Genomic DNA, 18,870 nt, shown 5'->3' with positions numbered 1-18,870 from the left:
CGGAAAGAATCATCACATCGCACTGATCATGAAACCTTCCCCTCTTCCTCCTTCCTTCAATATCCTTCTAACTTACAGAGTGAAAGAGTCCCATGAAAAGTCCTCGGACCAAACTTTTGATTTTTTGTTGAAAAAAATCAAACATCAACAGTTCAGACCTACACGTGCACCGGAAACAGCAGGAGTCATACCGCCAGGTGAAGACACCTGGACATGCAACACTTCAGAAGCTAAATTTAAACTAGAGAAGCATTAAGAGAGGCTTTACCTGGTCTTCTGTGCAGTTGTTCTGCATTGAGATACACTGGTCAGTGCACCATTGGCAGTTGTTTGTATTTGCTGTACAGCTATAGCAGTCTGTAATCTGATCACATTTTTCATTGTCTACAACTATTAAAGAAAAAAACCTGCATGACCAAAAACAGGCATTTCCTGACAGAGTTCTAAGAACTTGATTACATACAGCAAAAGATATAACCATACAGTAGAGCGTGGAGATTTTCCATTATCAACTAGTTAGTAGATCAGACACTCTCATGGGACTGGACTGATGGAAAAACTGCATTCTTTTGTCCCCTTAATCATTTTTAGTGCCCAAGTATCAGTAAAACACAATACAAGAAAACACACCAGGACAGAGTAGCACGAGCTAAGACCAGGCATGCATGTTCAGTCAACGCACACGCAGATGATGCCAGAGGACATTTAAAAAGGACAGTGAAAATCTACCACTGCAGGCCCATTTTGCTGAAATCCTGGCCTTCAATTATGTGGAGCATTTTCATGCAAAGCTTGAACTTTCCACTTCATCTTTCCAATTGCTTACTGCCTGTGTTTTGTGAGAATTTATTGTACATTGAGAGCCCATCAAAGCTATGTCCCTTTACACCAATTTCTTTTAAATAATTAAAGGCTGCAATCTATTACAGAATCAAGGCTCATATAATTCAGTTCAGAGCAGTGAAGGCATCGGGATAAAGCACTGAAAAGTTGTTAGAAAGTTATCGCAAGGGAGAACACAGGAATGAAACCTTAAAATATATGTTCTTTTCCTATGCCTCTCTCCATATAATACTGTGGAAGGAAAAAAAAAGTAACTTTTTTGATAACTCTATAACTCTCTTCCTGCTACCTCTCTTGAAGAGCCCAGAATAACACAGCACAGCAGTGCCCAGATCCCCCTCCCTTGTTCCACCGTAGTCATCAAAACACTTGCTGGCTCTCACAGGGACAGTTCTGGGAGCAACCATCTACAAAGCAATGGTCCAGGCCCGATTCCTGACCGATGATGCCTGCTTGGGATGGGAAAGTACGTACAAGCGTTTTGGAAAGTGACACTCAGCATAGTAGAAAAAGCCCTTAGGAGCTGACGCAGAGGCTTCAGGGAAAATTGGGAGATGCAAACGTCCCCGTGCCACTGCTGCCGCTTGATCAGAGAGATTCCTCCGAGGACACATACGGAAGCAGAACTACAGCCCCCCATCTTGAACCTTTTCTGGTAATGGCACAAAAATAATGCAAGATACAATTTGGAAAGGAAAAAAATCCAGGTGCCTTGGGAAAGGGAAACGGAGAGGACGTTGCACCTACCTGACTTGGGAGGACAGTCTTCAAAGACCTTCTGCTGCTGCTCTATCGTTGCCATCTCCCAGGGGACACACCGGGGAGAGGTGGCATTCCACACGCACCGGACTCCGGGACCCACTCGCAAGCAAGCCGTTTCGTTCTCAAAAGCTTCACATCTCTCCGGCGTATACTTCAGTATGTCGCTCAGGAGGAGGCTATTGAAGCCTCCGAATACGTACATGGTGCTAAACAAAATGCAAGTGAACATATAGACATTTGCACCTGTTTACAGACCATGCCCTGCTGCAGCTCAGTTTTATTCATGGTGTAAGGTGTTTTATTACATTGCAGAGTGCATATATCCAAATAAATAGATCTTGGCTAAATAACGCACTAAAGACAAGGGTCAGTCAAGTTGCACTAGCTCAGAGAACCCAAAGGATCTCAACACAGGGCTTCTGAGAAAGACAGAGCCAAACCTATCTCAGGTCATACACTAACCTCCCCTCTCAGCCAAAACTCTGGGTGACATCCGATTAGCATGGATATACATAAAATGCTGCAGAAATTAAGTATTCTCCTTTCAAGAACAGTGGCAAGAAAGGGAGGAAGGCTAAAATAGGTGGGACGGTATCACACCATTAAATCGGTGTTCAGAAACTGTGACAAAACAATTCAATGTTGTCACATCTGGGTACACCGCTGTGACAAAACCACAGTTATTTTCATGGCTCTTAGCAACTGAGCAAAGAGACATTATGTCAACTAAAAGCAAAGCAATGTTTTGAGAAAAAAAAGGCGGTGTTTTCTTTAAACCTTCCTTCACATCACAATTTCTTTAGGCATCCAATTTCATTAGTTACACAAAAATACCACCCAAAAAACCTGTATATTTAACACGACGGTGCAGAAGAATTAATGCAATTAAATAAAAGTTTGGGTTGATTAAAAAATATTTTAACATTATATTATCATCCCACTTCAGGAAAGCACTCAAGCATAAGCTTAATTGTTCTCCATGGGAGTAAACACACAGGTGGTATTCAGTAAATACTGAAACACACACAATAGTGAGTGATTATTTCCAGAGACAAAAAAAGAAGTGTATCTAGAGGTATACCAGATTCTCTAGCTATATAGATATATCCAGAGAAGCAGCATCTAGAAGTGCGTCTTCCTCTTAAAGGCAGCATGAGTTATCTGCCTAGCTTAAACAGTCCTTCAAATAACGTTGCTGATTTATGAGAAACATCTTCAAAAGGATGAAGGAACTAGAACGGAAGACTCCCAAGAAATATCATTTCCTTGAAGACAGCCTCAAACTCGGTTCCAGCGACCCACAGACAGTAACAAGAGACCATCGTCCGAAAGTGTGGATATTATTACAGCGATGTAATGTTAAATGGCAGGAATCTCATCCGCGATTTCACCTAAGCACTGTGTATCGTATGACCGGTACAGAAGAGCCAGCCTGGATAGGCTACGTAAACTAAGACCGGGCCGACTTTAGAAACCATGAGGGAAAGCTGTGATTTTGAAGATAAAAGTTGACAGTGCCGCTAGATAGGAGGGGAAAAAAAAAAAAAAAAAAAGAAGAAACATAGCTGTTTCAAAATTTGAATCGTTTAAGTGAGCTGAGATAGCTTAGCCAAGTGAAGAAGGTGACCTGCTAGAAGCTCAGCAGGACAAAAGGGCTGAGAGCAAAGGGTGGACACTGAAGTCATTACAAGAATCAAGATCAGAGAACTGAGCAGATTTGGAAGAGACATTCTATATACAGCAATATGCACACAGACACATACACGTGCACAGGCACCTAAAGATGTTTGAGTTCACCGAGAAACCAAAGGCGCCACTGCATGCCAGAGCCTTTGCCTCCTTACCTGTTGTACAGCACAGCAGAATGTCCAAACCTGTTCACGTCATGATGGAGATGAGGACGAGGAAGCACAGACCACTGATCACAAGCTAGGATTAAGGAAAGCTCATTTCAGAAAAGTTCCTCAGGTGTAATTAATGACTCAATTTATGCAGCCCCTGTCTTCCTGAAAGATCCCACAGTACTTTAATGACTATATGGAGACAACTGTACCCATCACCAAAATGCAACTCTCTCTAGAGTGAAATAGGGCAGTTTATGAAGGCACACAGCACTACAGTGCGTGAAGACAAAGCTGACATTTACACTTTTACAACCACTTTTGCACCAAAGGCAGCTTAGCTGTTTCTTGACCGTCTCGGAGGCAGAACGGAGCCTCCAGAAGAATCAAGCGTGACGGCATTATCTTGTTTTGCCACACTTCAGGTGTAAGACTTAGTCTTCACGCTGACCTCAATGTATCACAGAAAGGAAAAGGAAGGACCTAGTAGCTCTGCCCAGTCATCTAGATGGCTCATGATAAACGAAAGCTTCACAGCCTTGTGTTGAAGAGGTTATTAGCTTTTTGGCAATCACGTGTAATTAAGCGGCGGTGGCTTGAGGGGCTTTTCCTTCCCCTTTACTAGTGCAATTTGTCATTGCATAACAAGCATAGTTTTTATCTGTTTACCTGTGAAGCATTCACAGTTTTGCCCCAAACCAGCATCACTGAGAACAGAGACTTTTATCTTTTCTTTTTCCATTGCAATTATGTCCCTAGAGGGCAGTTATCCATATTTTTAAAAATATTTGTCACTCCTCACAGCTTAAGGATTTGGGGTTGTTTTTTTCTTTTAGTATAATGCAAGATTATTCCATCTTTTTCTATTAGCATAACATTTGTAAGTTCTGCTTCATTTTTTACTTTGGCTTCTCAGGTAATTTTTTTCCTTTAGGCAGGATGAAAAAAAAAAAACAACTTAAGAAACATATAACCCACTGAGCAGTCAAAGGAACAAAAGCAGAAAAAGTCAGTCCAATTCATACCACTTAAACTTTGCAAAGTGAATGGGAACACCTTGGGGGCTAATGCAGTTGCATGCAATTTATGCAATTAAGACAGAAAAGTCAATCTGCTGTAAAGATCTACAGAGCCTCTCCAACACTCATAGATTCTTTAATACAAGATAAACCTGTTGTGTCGTGGGCCAAGCCTCTGAAAAATAAGTCCACACACCAAAACCAGTATGTAAATGAAGTGAGAAGGCAGAAAAAGACAACCTTATTAATTCTTTACCAAATTTAATTGGAGAACTGTTTGGTGAGCAAACTGATCCTAACCTATGCACCCATTGACAGTTTTGTTCAAGATAAGAGCGCTGATAAATAAAATAAATGGGACCCAGATGGCTAGATTTAATACTTTGGTAAATTGTACTTTTAAAATTTATTTTTACATGTCATTTACTCAATTTTAAAAGAATTTAACCTACCCTAACATCACTCATGAAACAAGCATGCCTGGTTCCAATTTTTAACAGGAAACTTCAGTAAAACTGGCCAGCAATTTGAGTTTTGTTTTTTTTTTTTATCCAGAGAGTTGCGAGTTATGTGAGGCCAAGAAACATATTTTGCTAGATTAATGGAAGGCTTGGAATGTTTTGCTTTCTAAGCTGCTTTCCCATCTTTAACAGAAGATCAAGTATTGGAAAAAATGAATGATTCTGAAACTACAAAGAACACTCTCCTTCCTGACTTATGAGTTAAGCCAAGCCTAAAATTTACAATGCATAGGGCTTTATTAAATGTACTATTCAAACAGAACCTATATGCTATGTAAACATCCAGCCTCCTTCTATGTTTGGCATCCAAACTGAATTTTGATTGGGTAAATAGAAGAGATTTAATTTCTCTCCCAGGGGGAGAAGAAATCATTCGATGTAGAGATAGCCTTTATATGAATATTTCGTGCTGCTTTTTAGAAAAACAAAGCTAAAATTTTTTTTAGAAATGAAAGAGAAGGGTTACTTGAACTGCAGTAATTGTATTTGGAGACAAGCTGCGCGTGAACGTTCTGTTACTGTTATAGGTGCATCCCATAGCGAAGGGACCCGACACTCTGGAAAGCACAACTCTCTTTTTCTGAAGGAAAGCTTTTTTTTCCCCCCAGTGTCCAGCCTGAGAGTCTCTGCCTTACAGCAATGAGAGCGCGCTACAGCACCGGCAGGTCTCCCATTCCTGCTGCAAGAAGTGGGATCAATGCAAACCCTAATTCTTGGTGCAAATTTGGCAAGCACTCAGCAGGTTGATTATAACGCACATTTCCTGCAAGAGGAAGCCTGCCTGTAACTATACCAAATAGAAGGAGCAATTGCAATGGACATATTTTGTCGAACTGGTGTAATTTGTGTTTTACATGTAATAGAGCGTTCAGTGTGTCACGGAAGATAACAAAGTTTAGCAAGAACACTCTATCCCTACTGTTACCCAAGTTTTAAAAAATTGCTCTCTCCTCCACCTGACTGCCAAAATAGCTAGCTTTAAGTAAAAACTCACAATAAAGCTAGCGAGGAGCCCCCAACAGATACTGCAGGGACATGACTTGTAATCACAGGTAGCAGAAGGGAGCAGTCCTTGTTACAGACAGCAAAACTGCACAAGGACGCTGAATACTGCTACTCAGAGTAATCCGTTTGCTGGCATATTCCTTCCACAAACCAGGAGTGCCATCTCAGTGGACAATCATTCCACGAATTCAGGCGTACACGATTATTTCGGGGAATCAAAGAGATCTCATATTTCAAGGAATTCTAACAGCAGACGGTCGAATGTGATACGAGTAAAGAATAGTGTTTTTCTGCAAAGTGAGTTATCTAGATGCGCATGCATCTTCTTTTAGATGATTTCATCTCTTTTTTCCTCCCCCCCTTCTTACATGCACAGTCTCTGGACTCCAAATTCACAAAGAAATGCTGCCCTCTTCTGGTTATTCAAACTCCTCAACATCTAATCCTTCAAAATAAATTCTAATCATTTGGCTTTATTATCAAATAATGCTTATGGGGATGTTTACGCTTTTAAAGTGTACATATTAACTAACTGAGCTTACAAAGCACCACAGTGACACAAGAAGTCAGCACGCAACGTGTAGGTAGAACTTCAGCAGCATCTAGTGCGCCTGTCCTATCATCCCACATTTTTGCTAAATCAGAGATTAAAATACCCTCAAAATATCAGCTAAGTTTTTTGACTGAGATGTTATACCAACCTTTTTTATGGTTAAAAAAATAATTTTTAATGCCCGAGGTGACGTATAAACTACCGACCACGTTACCGCTGCTGTCTTTGCCTAGAAATCGCTGCAGCAGCTCATTCTGCCTCTCCTGATTACGCATTCTTCTGCAGTCTGCTTAGAAGCATTTGGTATAATATACCCAGCATGGAAATTAGTCTTTCTGAAGATAGCTCTCTTTGAATCTCTAAGACTTCTTTTATTATTATTTTTTGCAAGAACTTACCAATATCATATGCCATAAAATCTGAAGAAAAGCACTTAGCGCCATGGCTCATTGAGGTGTCATTGTGCGTGTTTCCTCCAAACACCAGCATGGTTCCACTCATTATCACAGCAGTGTGCAAATAGCGAAAAAACCTGCTGTCTTTAAGAATTGTCCTTCAAAAATAAAAACACACGTAAGTAATGAAACTGATTACTACCTGACAAAGACAAAACAATCCATAAATCCACACTGGGATATCATTTCATCGTTTTTTCCACTGAAATATTTCATAACTGTCTTTCCAGACGGTTCAACTCCTCCTGTAATTTGACTCTCTCACCTTCCAAACCGCTTTCCAATTCATGAGACGTATATCCATGAAAGCATCTTCCCAAAGCTAAGGAACTTCAAATCATCAATTCCTTCCCTAGGAGGTGTCACTTAGTTTTTTCACAGTAACTGGAGTTTTGGAGCACCATCAGTTATACTGCTGATACGGTGCGGAGGACGCCAGTCGAGGTAATACTCATTTTATATTAACCTAAAGAATTCTTGTAAATTAGATGTCAACTCTACCTCAAACAAAACTATTTCAAGGAAATCTATGTAGCAACCTATAGTAGAGCCCTGTAGTTTAACACTGGCAAAACTGAAAGTCTTATCTGTGATTAAATCACAGATAGCGTTAATCTTATTAGCCGCTGACCTCACCTTTAATCGGCATGCATGAGTAATGACGCTGAAGACAAAGCGGGTCACCCTGTGCAGAATTTCCCTACTATTTGCGGAGCGCGAGATTGCAGAAAGACATAAACATGCCAACGTCTGCATCACAGGCAACACTGTCACGATCAGTAAGCTTTTGCAGCTGGAGCGCTGCAGGACAGCAGCGCTGGGAATGCAGCTCGTATTAAAGCAAAGACTTTCACAGTGAAATATTGGGCAAAGAGCAGACCAATGACCCCGTTCCTAAGGTCTGAGCTGCGGTGGCGCTGCACACAGCGGCTTTTCGAGCATTACCCTGTCCCTGACAGGCCCACAAGTATTAGACTGTAAAGCCATCACACCAAAATACCGGTGGGAGCACAGGGAGAAACAAGCCTGTCGAACTTAAAAACTTCGGAGACTGCTTTTTTGTCTTTCCTCGCCATGAAATCACAGGAGGGAGAGAGGGCCTAAATTACCGAAGAACAAAAAAGGGAGTCAACTACACCAAAAAATACAATACAATAAAATAAAGATGCACAGACACTTCTAAGCATGCTTCTATTGCCTTGCTGCAAAACTTCTTGCCTGTTCAGACAGGGAAAGGAGCACCAAGGCTGGCCATACTCTAGTCCTCTGGACACCAACAAAATAAATGCAGTGCAAGAAGGTTGCTGCTGGAAGGAGTTTGGGAACGGATACAGGTGTGACATTTTCTGCCCGTTCAGCCACATTTGCCTGCTCCACAGTAGAACTGGAGGATAAAATGAACAAAAAAACCCAACCCACTCCATAAACCCAAAATACTGTGATTACAGCATGTACCACTGAGAGGGAAGAAAGATTTTTGGAAATTAGTCACTATTCACTCTACGCATCAGTAAAGACTCTCAAACACTTGGGCCAGAAATATAAGTTACAGCCTTCAAAATGACATAGTGACTCAAATTTATACGTGTGAATTCAAAAGATCAGCCCCCTTTTGTCAGCAGGCTTTAAAAATCCTTTAAGAAAAGCACAAAATTGAGGAAAACACACTTCACCTATGCAACTCAAAGCTGGGAAGTTTTGCTATAGCTTTCTAATAACACTCACCTTTGGGCAGAAATCAATCACGGAAGATTTCAGTTTAAGAAACAAACGTTTCAGACCGTTACAGAACCAGAAGAAAATGGGGTTATAATAGAACTTCTTTTGCAGTCTTAACTGCAGAATGAATTATCACTCACTTGACTACAGCAACCGCACGCGTGTGCATTGTCTGTACTGCTGGCAGGAAAATCCCATCAAGTGTTTTTCATTTCAGCTTTAATACAGCAATATATTAAAACGGATTTCTTGGCTAGCTCACAGTCTTGATTATATGCAATTATACGATCCTCTATCCATAAAGGGACATAAAAATAACACAGAGAAGAACGCCCTATCTTGAATGCAGCTAAGTACTGCTGTACATTATCAGATACCCTCATCCTCTTTTTCTATTGCATACAAAAATGAGAGGGGGGTATACAGCAAGAAGAGGTACTTACCACATACGGCTATCAACTTCATATTTGTACAAGTCATCTGCCAGCCTGTATTTGTTGGCACTGAACGCTTTGTAACCTCCATGGATATAAATGGATCTTGTATTTGGATCATAAACGCTGCTGTGACCATACCCGCCTTGCACCAAAGCTCCGCTTGTCTGTAAAATGTTCCAGGTATTTGTGGCTGAAGAATGAAAAATGTGAGCAACAAAGCGCCGTTATTTTATCTCCATTAACAACATATCCTGACTGTGAAACAAATCGGGTTTCCCTTGACTCAGATCTACCCACCGTCTCTGTCACTTCACATCCACAAATATTCTCCTTCAAGGAGCGCGTTTGCTGCCAAGAGGCATTGTGTTAAATACTTTTAATTAGACCAGAAACACCTCTTCTACAGTCATTTATTAAGTTTTGCAGACAAGCTAAGCAAACGAGAAGTAAAAAGCACAGAAATAATCTACTGCATTTCCATGACATCAAAATGCCAGCACCGTGGCTTGATTTGGAACAGTCCCTAAGAGCACTTCTTTACTTTCAAAGCCAGATAGCACTGAAGCCAAGTATAACTGTAAAGAACACTGCATGTAAAAACTAAGATGTGATTAATGGTCTGCTGACTAAAACAACATTGATTTTAAGCATTCCAGACACAACATAACAGCAAGTGAAACAAAAGTGCCAAATTTCATATCAAACCTCAGCAGAAAACCCAGAATTAAGCCCTGTACAGGCTTCCTAACTCCAGAGCAGATCAGGCACATAAAATAATTAAAGCAAAGGAATTTAGTATCTTGCAAGCTCACACACGTGGGCGTAACAAAACAAACCACCGGCAGGTTCTCATGCAGCTGTCTAAAGCATGATGTGAGATCCTTGCTACAGCTTCCCATGACACTCTCCCATGGAAGAAAGATGGGACATGGGAGGCAGAGGTTCCTCTCAGGAACCAAGACTCCGACTCCCTTGTACAGGCTTGTTGGCCATATCTAGATGCCAGGTCAAGTGCTGTGCACAGTATGTCCAGAGACCAGAACCTGGGGTGCAAACTGTAATAACAAAAACCCAGGAATGCATCGTGCCACGCGTGCCCTGGTTTTCTCCACTAGAAGAAAAGCTGATTCACTTGAACCCAGGGAACCACGGTCCGTTCCACTAGATCCTCTGGATCAGGATGACCAAGTGACAAGGGTAATGAATCAACAGTGAAGGCACCATCACTATTTCTGCGAATAAGCAGCACGTTTATATTGCAATTTTAGGTACTGAGCTATCCTCTCTATGTAGTTAGTAAAGCAAGGGAGGTGCCTCCAGAGAGCTGTTTCAGAGCAGTTAAGTTATGCAGCAGTTCAGGTCATCTGGAGAGGCTCCTCCTCTTCTCCTGTGATGATGCTGAAAATCTCTGGATGCTAAAACCACAGTGTGGAGTATTCCCAGAAATAAAAGGGCAAATAGGAGCCCGCAAAGTTACCCTCTGCTCCCCTAAGCATTCACTGATGATTGCTACTGGAGACAGAAATATCAGTGGTCTGAACAGATACAGCCACTCTTAAATTCACAGGATACAAAAATAATTTCAAAAGTGTATTCTCTGTCATAGGGAGAGAGGAGGAAATATGAGGAAAATGAATTTAAACTTTGCCACAGTTATCCAGCCTTTTTGTCTTTGGGACCTAACAGACTCTATAAAGCTGGAGGCACATGGCTCCCTGCTCACTGTGGATATCCAAACGCTTGAAGTTAGATTCTACTTCTAATAAATACAAGTAAAAGGAGAAGAGCCTCGCAACCTTTCTTATACTGTCTGAATATGGCTCATTCAAATAACTCTCAAAGCAGCTGCTAAAATTCAAACGCACAGTAGGTAGGACCCCACTCACCAAGGTTGTATTCCTGGACGTTGCTGATGTACCCGTAAAGAGGACAGTGCCCAAAGATGACGAGCATCACCGCACTACCATCTTCCAGGGTGACGATGTGTGCCGAGTGGCCAACAACAGCGTACTGCTCCTTGGCTTTTGGAGTCACTTGAGCCCAGGACTGACTGGGAATGTGGAACACCCACAACTGACTGGTCACGTTGCCCGTCGCGTCTATTTTTCCACCATACATGTACATATCATCCTGAAAGAAGTTAGATTTAAAATGAGGCCAAAGACTTAGTTAGACGCCGCTAACATGGAAGTAACAAAATCACCATATTTTAACCTCTCCCAGCGTGCCACGTTTTAACTCCTCTCTCAGGAGAGACAAGGATGAAACAAAGCCCAGAATCCCCATCCTAAGAAAACGTTCTCCTCCCCGGGCTGAGCTGTACACCGCTCAGCCTGAGCTCAGTATCCATGACGCTGACTTTCTCTTCCAACAAGCACCTCAGCTTTGACAGGATGGATAGAGCATGGCTCTCTTCCCAGAAGAGTCTAGCAACTGTACAGCTCTATTAGGAAGGGGGAATGAAGGATTTGAAACACTTCAGGCATAGGGGAAAACGACCAGGTTTTCTACTTCTTAGGTAAGCAATTTGAGCGCTGTGCTCAAATTAAGGAAGGATACCATGCACGTCTCCTTCGTTGGTCATAGCTGATACAAAAGCAGCCACGACTCCCAGGCTCTGGACTCAAGTCGATACCGTCAGAATGTTTTAAGCAAACATAAGACATTCGAGATGAGGGGACTTAGGGGGAGGGATGCACGGGGCAACACTGACCTCCAGAGAACAGACCCATAAATTTAGAGGTCTGCATGTCAGCCGAGTGTCTAAGCATCCGCTAGAGGAAATGGGAGGCTTGCTAATGGTGTTTGGAGAACAATTCAGTTGATCAAATGCAAGCAGGTTTGCTGACCTTCGGAAGCTGACTTACTCTCCAGACTTCCTTGACTAGATCTCTGCTCACTGTAAATGGAGCTCAGAGAGCCAGTCCATACAGAGACCCCGATACGTAGACAACCAGTCATGCTGTTTTGATATGCATGCTGAATCCCTCACATAGTTTGCAAAATTCCAAAAAGCAGAAGATAGCTCAGGAGACAGCATGGAAATTTCTTTGTGTTTGCGCACCAAAAGCTCTGTCTCCTAAGTAAATGCATTGACAAAAACCTGGGAGCCTTTGGAAAGCAAGGTGTCATGATAGCTAGACAGGGCTTTTATTAATCATCCCGTAAGAGCTAAGCGCCAAAGCTCTCTCCAGTTTCCTTTGTGGATTTCTCCAGTCGTCTCAAAGTCAGTCACGAATCCTCCACCAAAGTGTGTAGCGAGGCACCTGTTTCACCGCTGACAAGGTGGCACCCTTGGAAAGGGAAATTCTCTACTCTAGCTGATGCTTTTGGGGGAATTGCTAAGAACCACTCCATGTCACTGACTGCAAACCCTGTACAGCGCGCATGTCGTGAGAGTCGCTCACAGAAGGTTAATCAGCCCCCTGCAGGCAGGGATTTGACAGCTTTATCAGGTTCTTCAAGTGTTCTGTTTGTGAACTGTGATGTGCAGAGTTTTTCAGGTGTTGTTCATTATGATTTATACGGGCCTGCACTGAGATAAGTTAATTAACAATCCAAGAACAAAGGTCAGTAAAGGATTAGCTCCTTCCCTTTTCAAACAAGCTAACGTGCCCAAGACTTGTTCTCTTCTTCAAGATATTTGCTTGCAGTTTCGCCATTCTGCTCTCACTTGGCATGCACTCACAGCAAGGCATGCCGGTGAGGACTGAGGTCAGAAACAGTCAAATCCACTTGTCATTTCTGATGCTGGAAGAACAGATGCAGGGATCTACTACAGAGGCTGAGCAAACTCCAAAAATCCCTAACTCACCAGCTCTTGGACACTAGATGCCTCAAAGCTGGACTCTTGAGAGCTCCTAATAATATTTTTGCTGTCTGCACAAAAGCCAATTAGGGAACCAGTGAAACTCCCGCTGTCAGGCATGTCTTACAAGCACAGACAGTCAGAGGGAAATAATGTACTCATTGACCTCGAAAAGCCTTAAAGTCCCTGGGAAAAGGGAAGGGGAGAGGAGAAACACACCAGCAAAGGCACTACAGGCTTACTGGGATACCAGCTTCCGAGTACAACAAGTACACACAGAGGGGAATATCCACGGACAAGCCTTTGAAGGAGAAACGCTTCTCACAAAACAAGACTGATCTGTGAAAGGGAAAGGAGGGTAGGGGTGGGGAGCGGGAAAGGGGGAAATAAGCTGGGAGATGAATCCGTAGCACTGAATTTACTTACCTCATGTAACGCCAGTGAATGACCGTATCTCATCTCTACCGAGTTCACGGTGTTGTTCAGTGGAAGCCACTCTTCAGAAATAAGATCATACCTGCGCAATGAAAATTAAATTTATTTTTTGAGAATCACATATTCAAATGATGAAAATTATTGCTTGTCCTTCCCAGGACTCGTTGGAAAACATTTTAACAAAAGTCCTGCGAAACTTCATTACACACAAGACACACGTTTATATGACTATTCACAGATTTAAAAAAATCCAGTCAAGCCTATTCTGTTACTTAATATCCATGTATTGATTTGCCGTACCCTGAGTTTTCTTTCCCATGCAAAACCAAGAGTTAAATGCATCCAGCATTTATCCTGCTATATTTAACAACTTCTGCCACATCATCCACCTGAAGGAACATAAAAACGTTACACTAAAAACTCAGGCAAATCCCAACGAGTTAGAAAGAACTGCCAGTGTTTAAAAGGCACTTTTGAATTATAACTTGTCAATCAAGGATCTTTTTTCTGTAAACTTGAAGCAATAGAACACTCTGCCCCGAAAGGGGCCCGTGGCTTTTCAGATACGGTGATGAACTATACTTGCCAGCCTTGCAGTTGTATGAGATAAAACCATCTCTGAGAAAGTCTTTAATGAAGCTACATGGTATCTGTTGAAAAATCAGGCATTTGAAAGAATAAATTGTGGAGGTAATCAGCAACTATTCTATGACTGTGTGTGTGTTTCCTGTTCCTCTTTAACTTTCACTACCAGAATCATTACTTCTGGATTTGAGTTCAGAACACACAGCTCTTGCTTAGGTCAGTGCAATGCAGTTATGCATGTATCCCTGGGGGGGAAAAAAAAAATCCACTTTTGCCTAGATCTGCCAGAACATCAGTTAGCTCAAAAAGGTAGCTTAAAACATTCTTAGTGTGGATTTCAACATTATTCAATACCCTAGTTACTGTTAAATCACCTCAACAGATCACATAAATGTCATCATCCTAAATGACACTCCCAGTTTGGTGCATGGTATCCCATGCACTACTCTATGCTTAAATATCTACATCTGCAGTAGTCAGTGTATCTTCCCTGAGATGAAGATGAAACGCTCTGAAGTGACACAGATAGAATATAAGAAAGGACTAGTAACACAGAAACAGAACTATCCTCTTTGAATATAAGGTCAGATAAAATTTAGAAGCTAACCTTGTATATATAGTATAGAATTAGAATCGTTTAATATATATAGTATAGTATTTACTATACTATAGAGTGAACAGTTTAATGATACCATAGGCAGATGGACCAAAAACCTCACTGAATATGAGGAACCTTGCGCTTTTTATTTTCCAAAATTAGCACCCCTTTTCAGCTTTTTCCCCACACCTCAAACTGAGTCTAAGTTTTTCCTCAGTGCTGTTTTTTTTTCCTGGAGATAGAGCGTAGGCCAAAGTACAGTGTGTAGGATAGCATTTTCTAAAAAATATTCTCAGATCTATGTTCTAAGATTAAGTTAATCCATGATTATACTCACGCTAAAACCTTCTGAGAGTCAGAGTGATTGAAGACATAGCCTCCAACAATCCACATTTTATTGTCATGGATTATGGTTTTGTGAGATGCTCTAGGAAGTTTTGGAAGAGAGTACTCCTCCCGGGTCCAAAACGACTGGTTTGCAGGAACAGGAACTGAACAGCCAGGACCTGGTGGGTGGGATGGTTTTAAAAGTTAAAGTCGTTTCTTTACAGGTCAGTATTTCAATTAGAGGTCAATAACCTACACCACAGGTGAGAAAGACAGCGCACGGCTAGATAATAGGTAGATGTGATACTCATCTCTTTGCCCACGCTAGCAAGCTCAATCCCCCAGTCGTAACCCACTTAACTTTGACTCTAAAGAAGGTTACAGAAAGGAAAAAAACACTCCACACTATGTGGGTATCTTCCAGCATTTATCCAGACACCGTGTGCCCACAGAAGCCCCAACACTGCCTGCAAAGGTTTCAGGAGACCTGCTCTGCAGCACACTGTAAAAAAAAAATCAACAGGTCATACAGTGTTGCTTGCTACTATTCCCTCTTTCTTCACTCTCTTTCCTAGCACTACGTTTTTGTGACTTGTTTACTTCTTGCTCTTTCTACCTTTTTCCTGCTCTTAACTATCCTCTTTGCTGCCAGGCTTCCCTTCAGAAGTCCTTCCCATCAGGGTGCTTGCAGAAGCTCCAGAAACGGGGCAGCCTGTAAAAGTCAAAGGGCTACACAAGGTAGAGGACCAACAAAACTTCATCCATGTTTCAGATCCTCTTTAAACAAGAGTAGGAGCAGGCCACAGTGAAGCTGCAGACCTCACCTGTTGGCACCTCTCCTGTGGTGACTTTTCCAACTGTACAGCATTTAGCTACTGAGATATTAGGAGCCTGGTAGCTCCATAAGGAGCTAAACTACCTCCTTTAATACAACAGTCTTAACCAACCTCCTTTCATACTATATAAATTCATGCTATATAAATTTTTGCATGCAGTTTTTGGTCCAAACTGTTGTTAAGACTGGCATGGCTGACTACCATACCCAGACAAGACAACAAAAGCACTCTATGTGTTCAGACAGGTTAACTCCTATAAGTCTCAACTTTGCTGCAGGTGCATGGTAATAAGGTTTTGAGGTTTGTTTTTTTTTTTTTTAATTTGATGTTTGCACACAACAGATTGGTAACAAGTTTCTCCCTCTTTGTAAAGCAACTATGCTACTGTATAGAGCAGTGCCAATGATCTGTGATCTTCTGATATGAAAAACTAGGTGGGAGCATCAGATATTCTGTTCCTAATCAAAGTGCTAACAGCTGTCAAACAGAACAGTCCCAAGCGCTTCCAACTTAACTGCAAGAGCCATAACACCAAAAAGGCACCCTCTTAACAAGAGCTTCTCCACAGGATACCATCTTTACTGGGATACCCACCTTGCCAGTCTGCAGAGCACAAACATGCCTTTGTATCGTTAAAGTCGCAATGCCCCCTCTCAGGCATCCCGCAGTCATCCGTGCAGTAAGGAATATCGCAAGCTTCTCCTTTCCAGTATTTGGCACATTCGCACTCAAGCTCGTTGCTGCTGTTACTGAGTTTGCACTCGCCTCGGCCAGAGCAATTATTGGGACACATATTGAAACTGCAAACATCGGGGAAAGAAGGTTTGGCAGTAATGAAACAGCCTCCCCAAGCCATACCGCTTGTTACCAAATACAAGAGTGATGCTGAACTAAAGTTGATAGAGCAGTTCAACGGTTTGTTAATATACACACCCAGCGAGCGCCACTCATCTCGGATTTGACATGACGGACTTGTACTTATTTATTCTGTACGCATAATCTACAGAGCTGACTCATGAGTTAAACTTACAACTGTGGAAAATAATCAATATGATTTTTAGCCATTTGTAATGCAAATGAATTGCCTCCAAACCTCCAAGAGTAAGCGAAGAATTTAATCAGCACATAAGGCCTTTGTGGTGTCTGTGCAATTTATACTTAAAACTATTCACAACCGCGCGCTATTCTGGGATCTGCTTACCAAATGAACACACTTGAGCTGAATTCTAAGACAAATATGGGCCTCTCTTGAATCACTTTTGATTTCATAACATCTGCAATATAACTGAGGCAAAAGCAGACACATCCTTGCTGAGGACCCAAAGTCAGATGCCCTATTCTTTTACAAAGAGCCAGCATAACTCAAAGACTGGGATTACTGCTTCAACAGATGAAGTCACCGGCTCCAAGACCACGATTTCACAACTGTTTGTCTCTGGACTGAGGCTCTAGCAGCTATCTCCTATAGTAACTATAAGGACTGTTAAACTGAAAAGAAACAAATAGATCCTTCCATCTACTCTCTACAAGAACGTTAGGAGGAGATCTGAAAACTAGAACATGCAGAAGAAACAAAAGCACAAAACGGCACTCGAAGACTGTCTGAAATGATTTAAGAAAATGAGTTTAAAGAAACACTGTAACACAGTAACTTAAAAAGACAGGTAGTTCTTCAGCGATTTTTCTCAATTATATTGCCAGAGTGTAATACTGACAGCTGACAGTAGATGGTGGCACGGTTTATGGTATCAGCCACGCTTTCAAAATGGGATGCCACTGCTTCTGCTACGTTTCATGCAATTTTTGCTAAAGCTCCTCGTTTTCTTCTGGAGCCTTTAAGAGGCCCCTCTTTCAAAAAGTCGACTGTTTATTTAAATGCTTAATAAGGATTAGAATACCAAACATTTTAGGATCAGTTTTCAAAAACTGATCACCTCATTTTACAGCAATTTTTCAATTTTGTAAAAAGTCACTTGTGACTGAGGACCTTGCAGCTGATTGTCTGAAGACAAAGGGGCCTAAAGGTCACACTCAAACTAAAATCTTCTAGTACAGCACAAATATAAGTTGTATCTGCAAGAACATAACATTTAAAGCCCATTATGCCCAACAGAAGGAAGATATTTCATCTTTGCTAGTATGCCCATACCACCATCTTTTACTTCAAAACATAATCTTTCAGAAAAAAAGGAAATTAGGGATTAGGAAATTAGGAATTTCAAATTAGGGAATAACCTAGAATTATTTTGAAAAAGTTCCTCCATAAGCACAAAATCTATTTTTAGCAAGTAGAAAGAACCCATCATAAATTCTTTTCCAGCTAAGAAGGGGATACGTTAAACAATTCAATCCAAAGACGGAAGGAAAAAAGCACACCCTCCCCGCCCCCAAACACACTTGCGGTATCTCAGTAATAGGTATAAGCCTGGGTCTCAAGTGAAACGCGTGCGCTCACGCAAAAGTATGTTCACGCAGAAGTGTCCCTGCAGAATGCGTAAGAGCACACATACGCACAAACAGATCAATTCTCATTGACTGAATACGATCAAACAAATCTAATAACGTAAAATAAATAGTATGATGTCTTTTCAAGCAAACATTTACCCGCATTTGTAACTCACAACTGAAGTTAATGTCGAGCACATTACAGTTATTAGCTGTGGTAAGGGTATAATAAAGATAGAAATCTAAATTCAAGTATCTACTCAAAATTACATGCTTCAACAGCAATTGCTTGTTTCAAGACAAAACTGAGGAAAGAATAATCGCCTTTTACTCAACCTGCAATGTTCATTTAATCTCCAAAACCACTTAGGAACGGCACTACTTACTTATATGTGATGTTAAACCCTGTCAAATTATAGGCAGCATCACTGAAGAAATGCAGAAGAGCATATCCAGAAGTAGCTACAACTTCTGGTACTGTTTCATTGCTGTCTTTCTCAGGAACAATAAGACCACTGGAAAAAAAAAATGCGTGTAAAATGAAATAAAACAGAGCAAAGCAACAATAGTAAATGTAGTATACACATCTCAGCATGAATAAAATAATTGTAATTCCAGGTATTTATCTGAAGCACAATGAATTTCCTTCAGTTGACTATAATTTCCATAGAGTAGTGTTAT

General features: G+C 41.4%; 1 protein-coding gene across 3 annotated transcripts in view; it reads right to left on the bottom strand.

Annotated features, from left to right (window-relative positions):
* Nucleotides 1-18,870, bottom strand: part of ATRN (attractin) — a 148,302-nt gene that overhangs the window by 81,998 nt on the left and 47,434 nt on the right. For all 3 annotated transcript variants that reach the window (XM_068943817.1, XM_068943818.1, XM_068943819.1), the window contains exons 4-13: nt 18,576-18,704; nt 16,339-16,544; nt 14,919-15,087; nt 13,390-13,480; nt 11,042-11,285; nt 9,162-9,345; nt 6,943-7,097; nt 3,450-3,534; nt 1,591-1,811; nt 269-390 (exon numbers count right to left, since the gene is read on the bottom strand). In XM_068943817.1, coding sequence (XP_068799918.1) covers nt 269-390; nt 1,591-1,811; nt 3,450-3,534; nt 6,943-7,097; nt 9,162-9,345; nt 11,042-11,285; nt 13,390-13,480; nt 14,919-15,087; nt 16,339-16,544; nt 18,576-18,704 — 1,606 coding nt within the window. The remainder of the gene's footprint in view (nt 1-268; nt 391-1,590; nt 1,812-3,449; nt 3,535-6,942; nt 7,098-9,161; nt 9,346-11,041; nt 11,286-13,389; nt 13,481-14,918; nt 15,088-16,338; nt 16,545-18,575; nt 18,705-18,870) is intronic.

The sequence above is a fragment of the Struthio camelus genome, chromosome 4 (genome assembly GCF_040807025.1).
Source record: "Struthio camelus isolate bStrCam1 chromosome 4, bStrCam1.hap1, whole genome shotgun sequence".
NCBI lineage: Eukaryota > Metazoa > Chordata > Aves > Struthioniformes > Struthionidae > Struthio > Struthio camelus.
The sequence above is the reverse complement of the archived record's forward strand: the minus strand, read 5'-3'. Positions and strand labels throughout refer to the sequence as shown.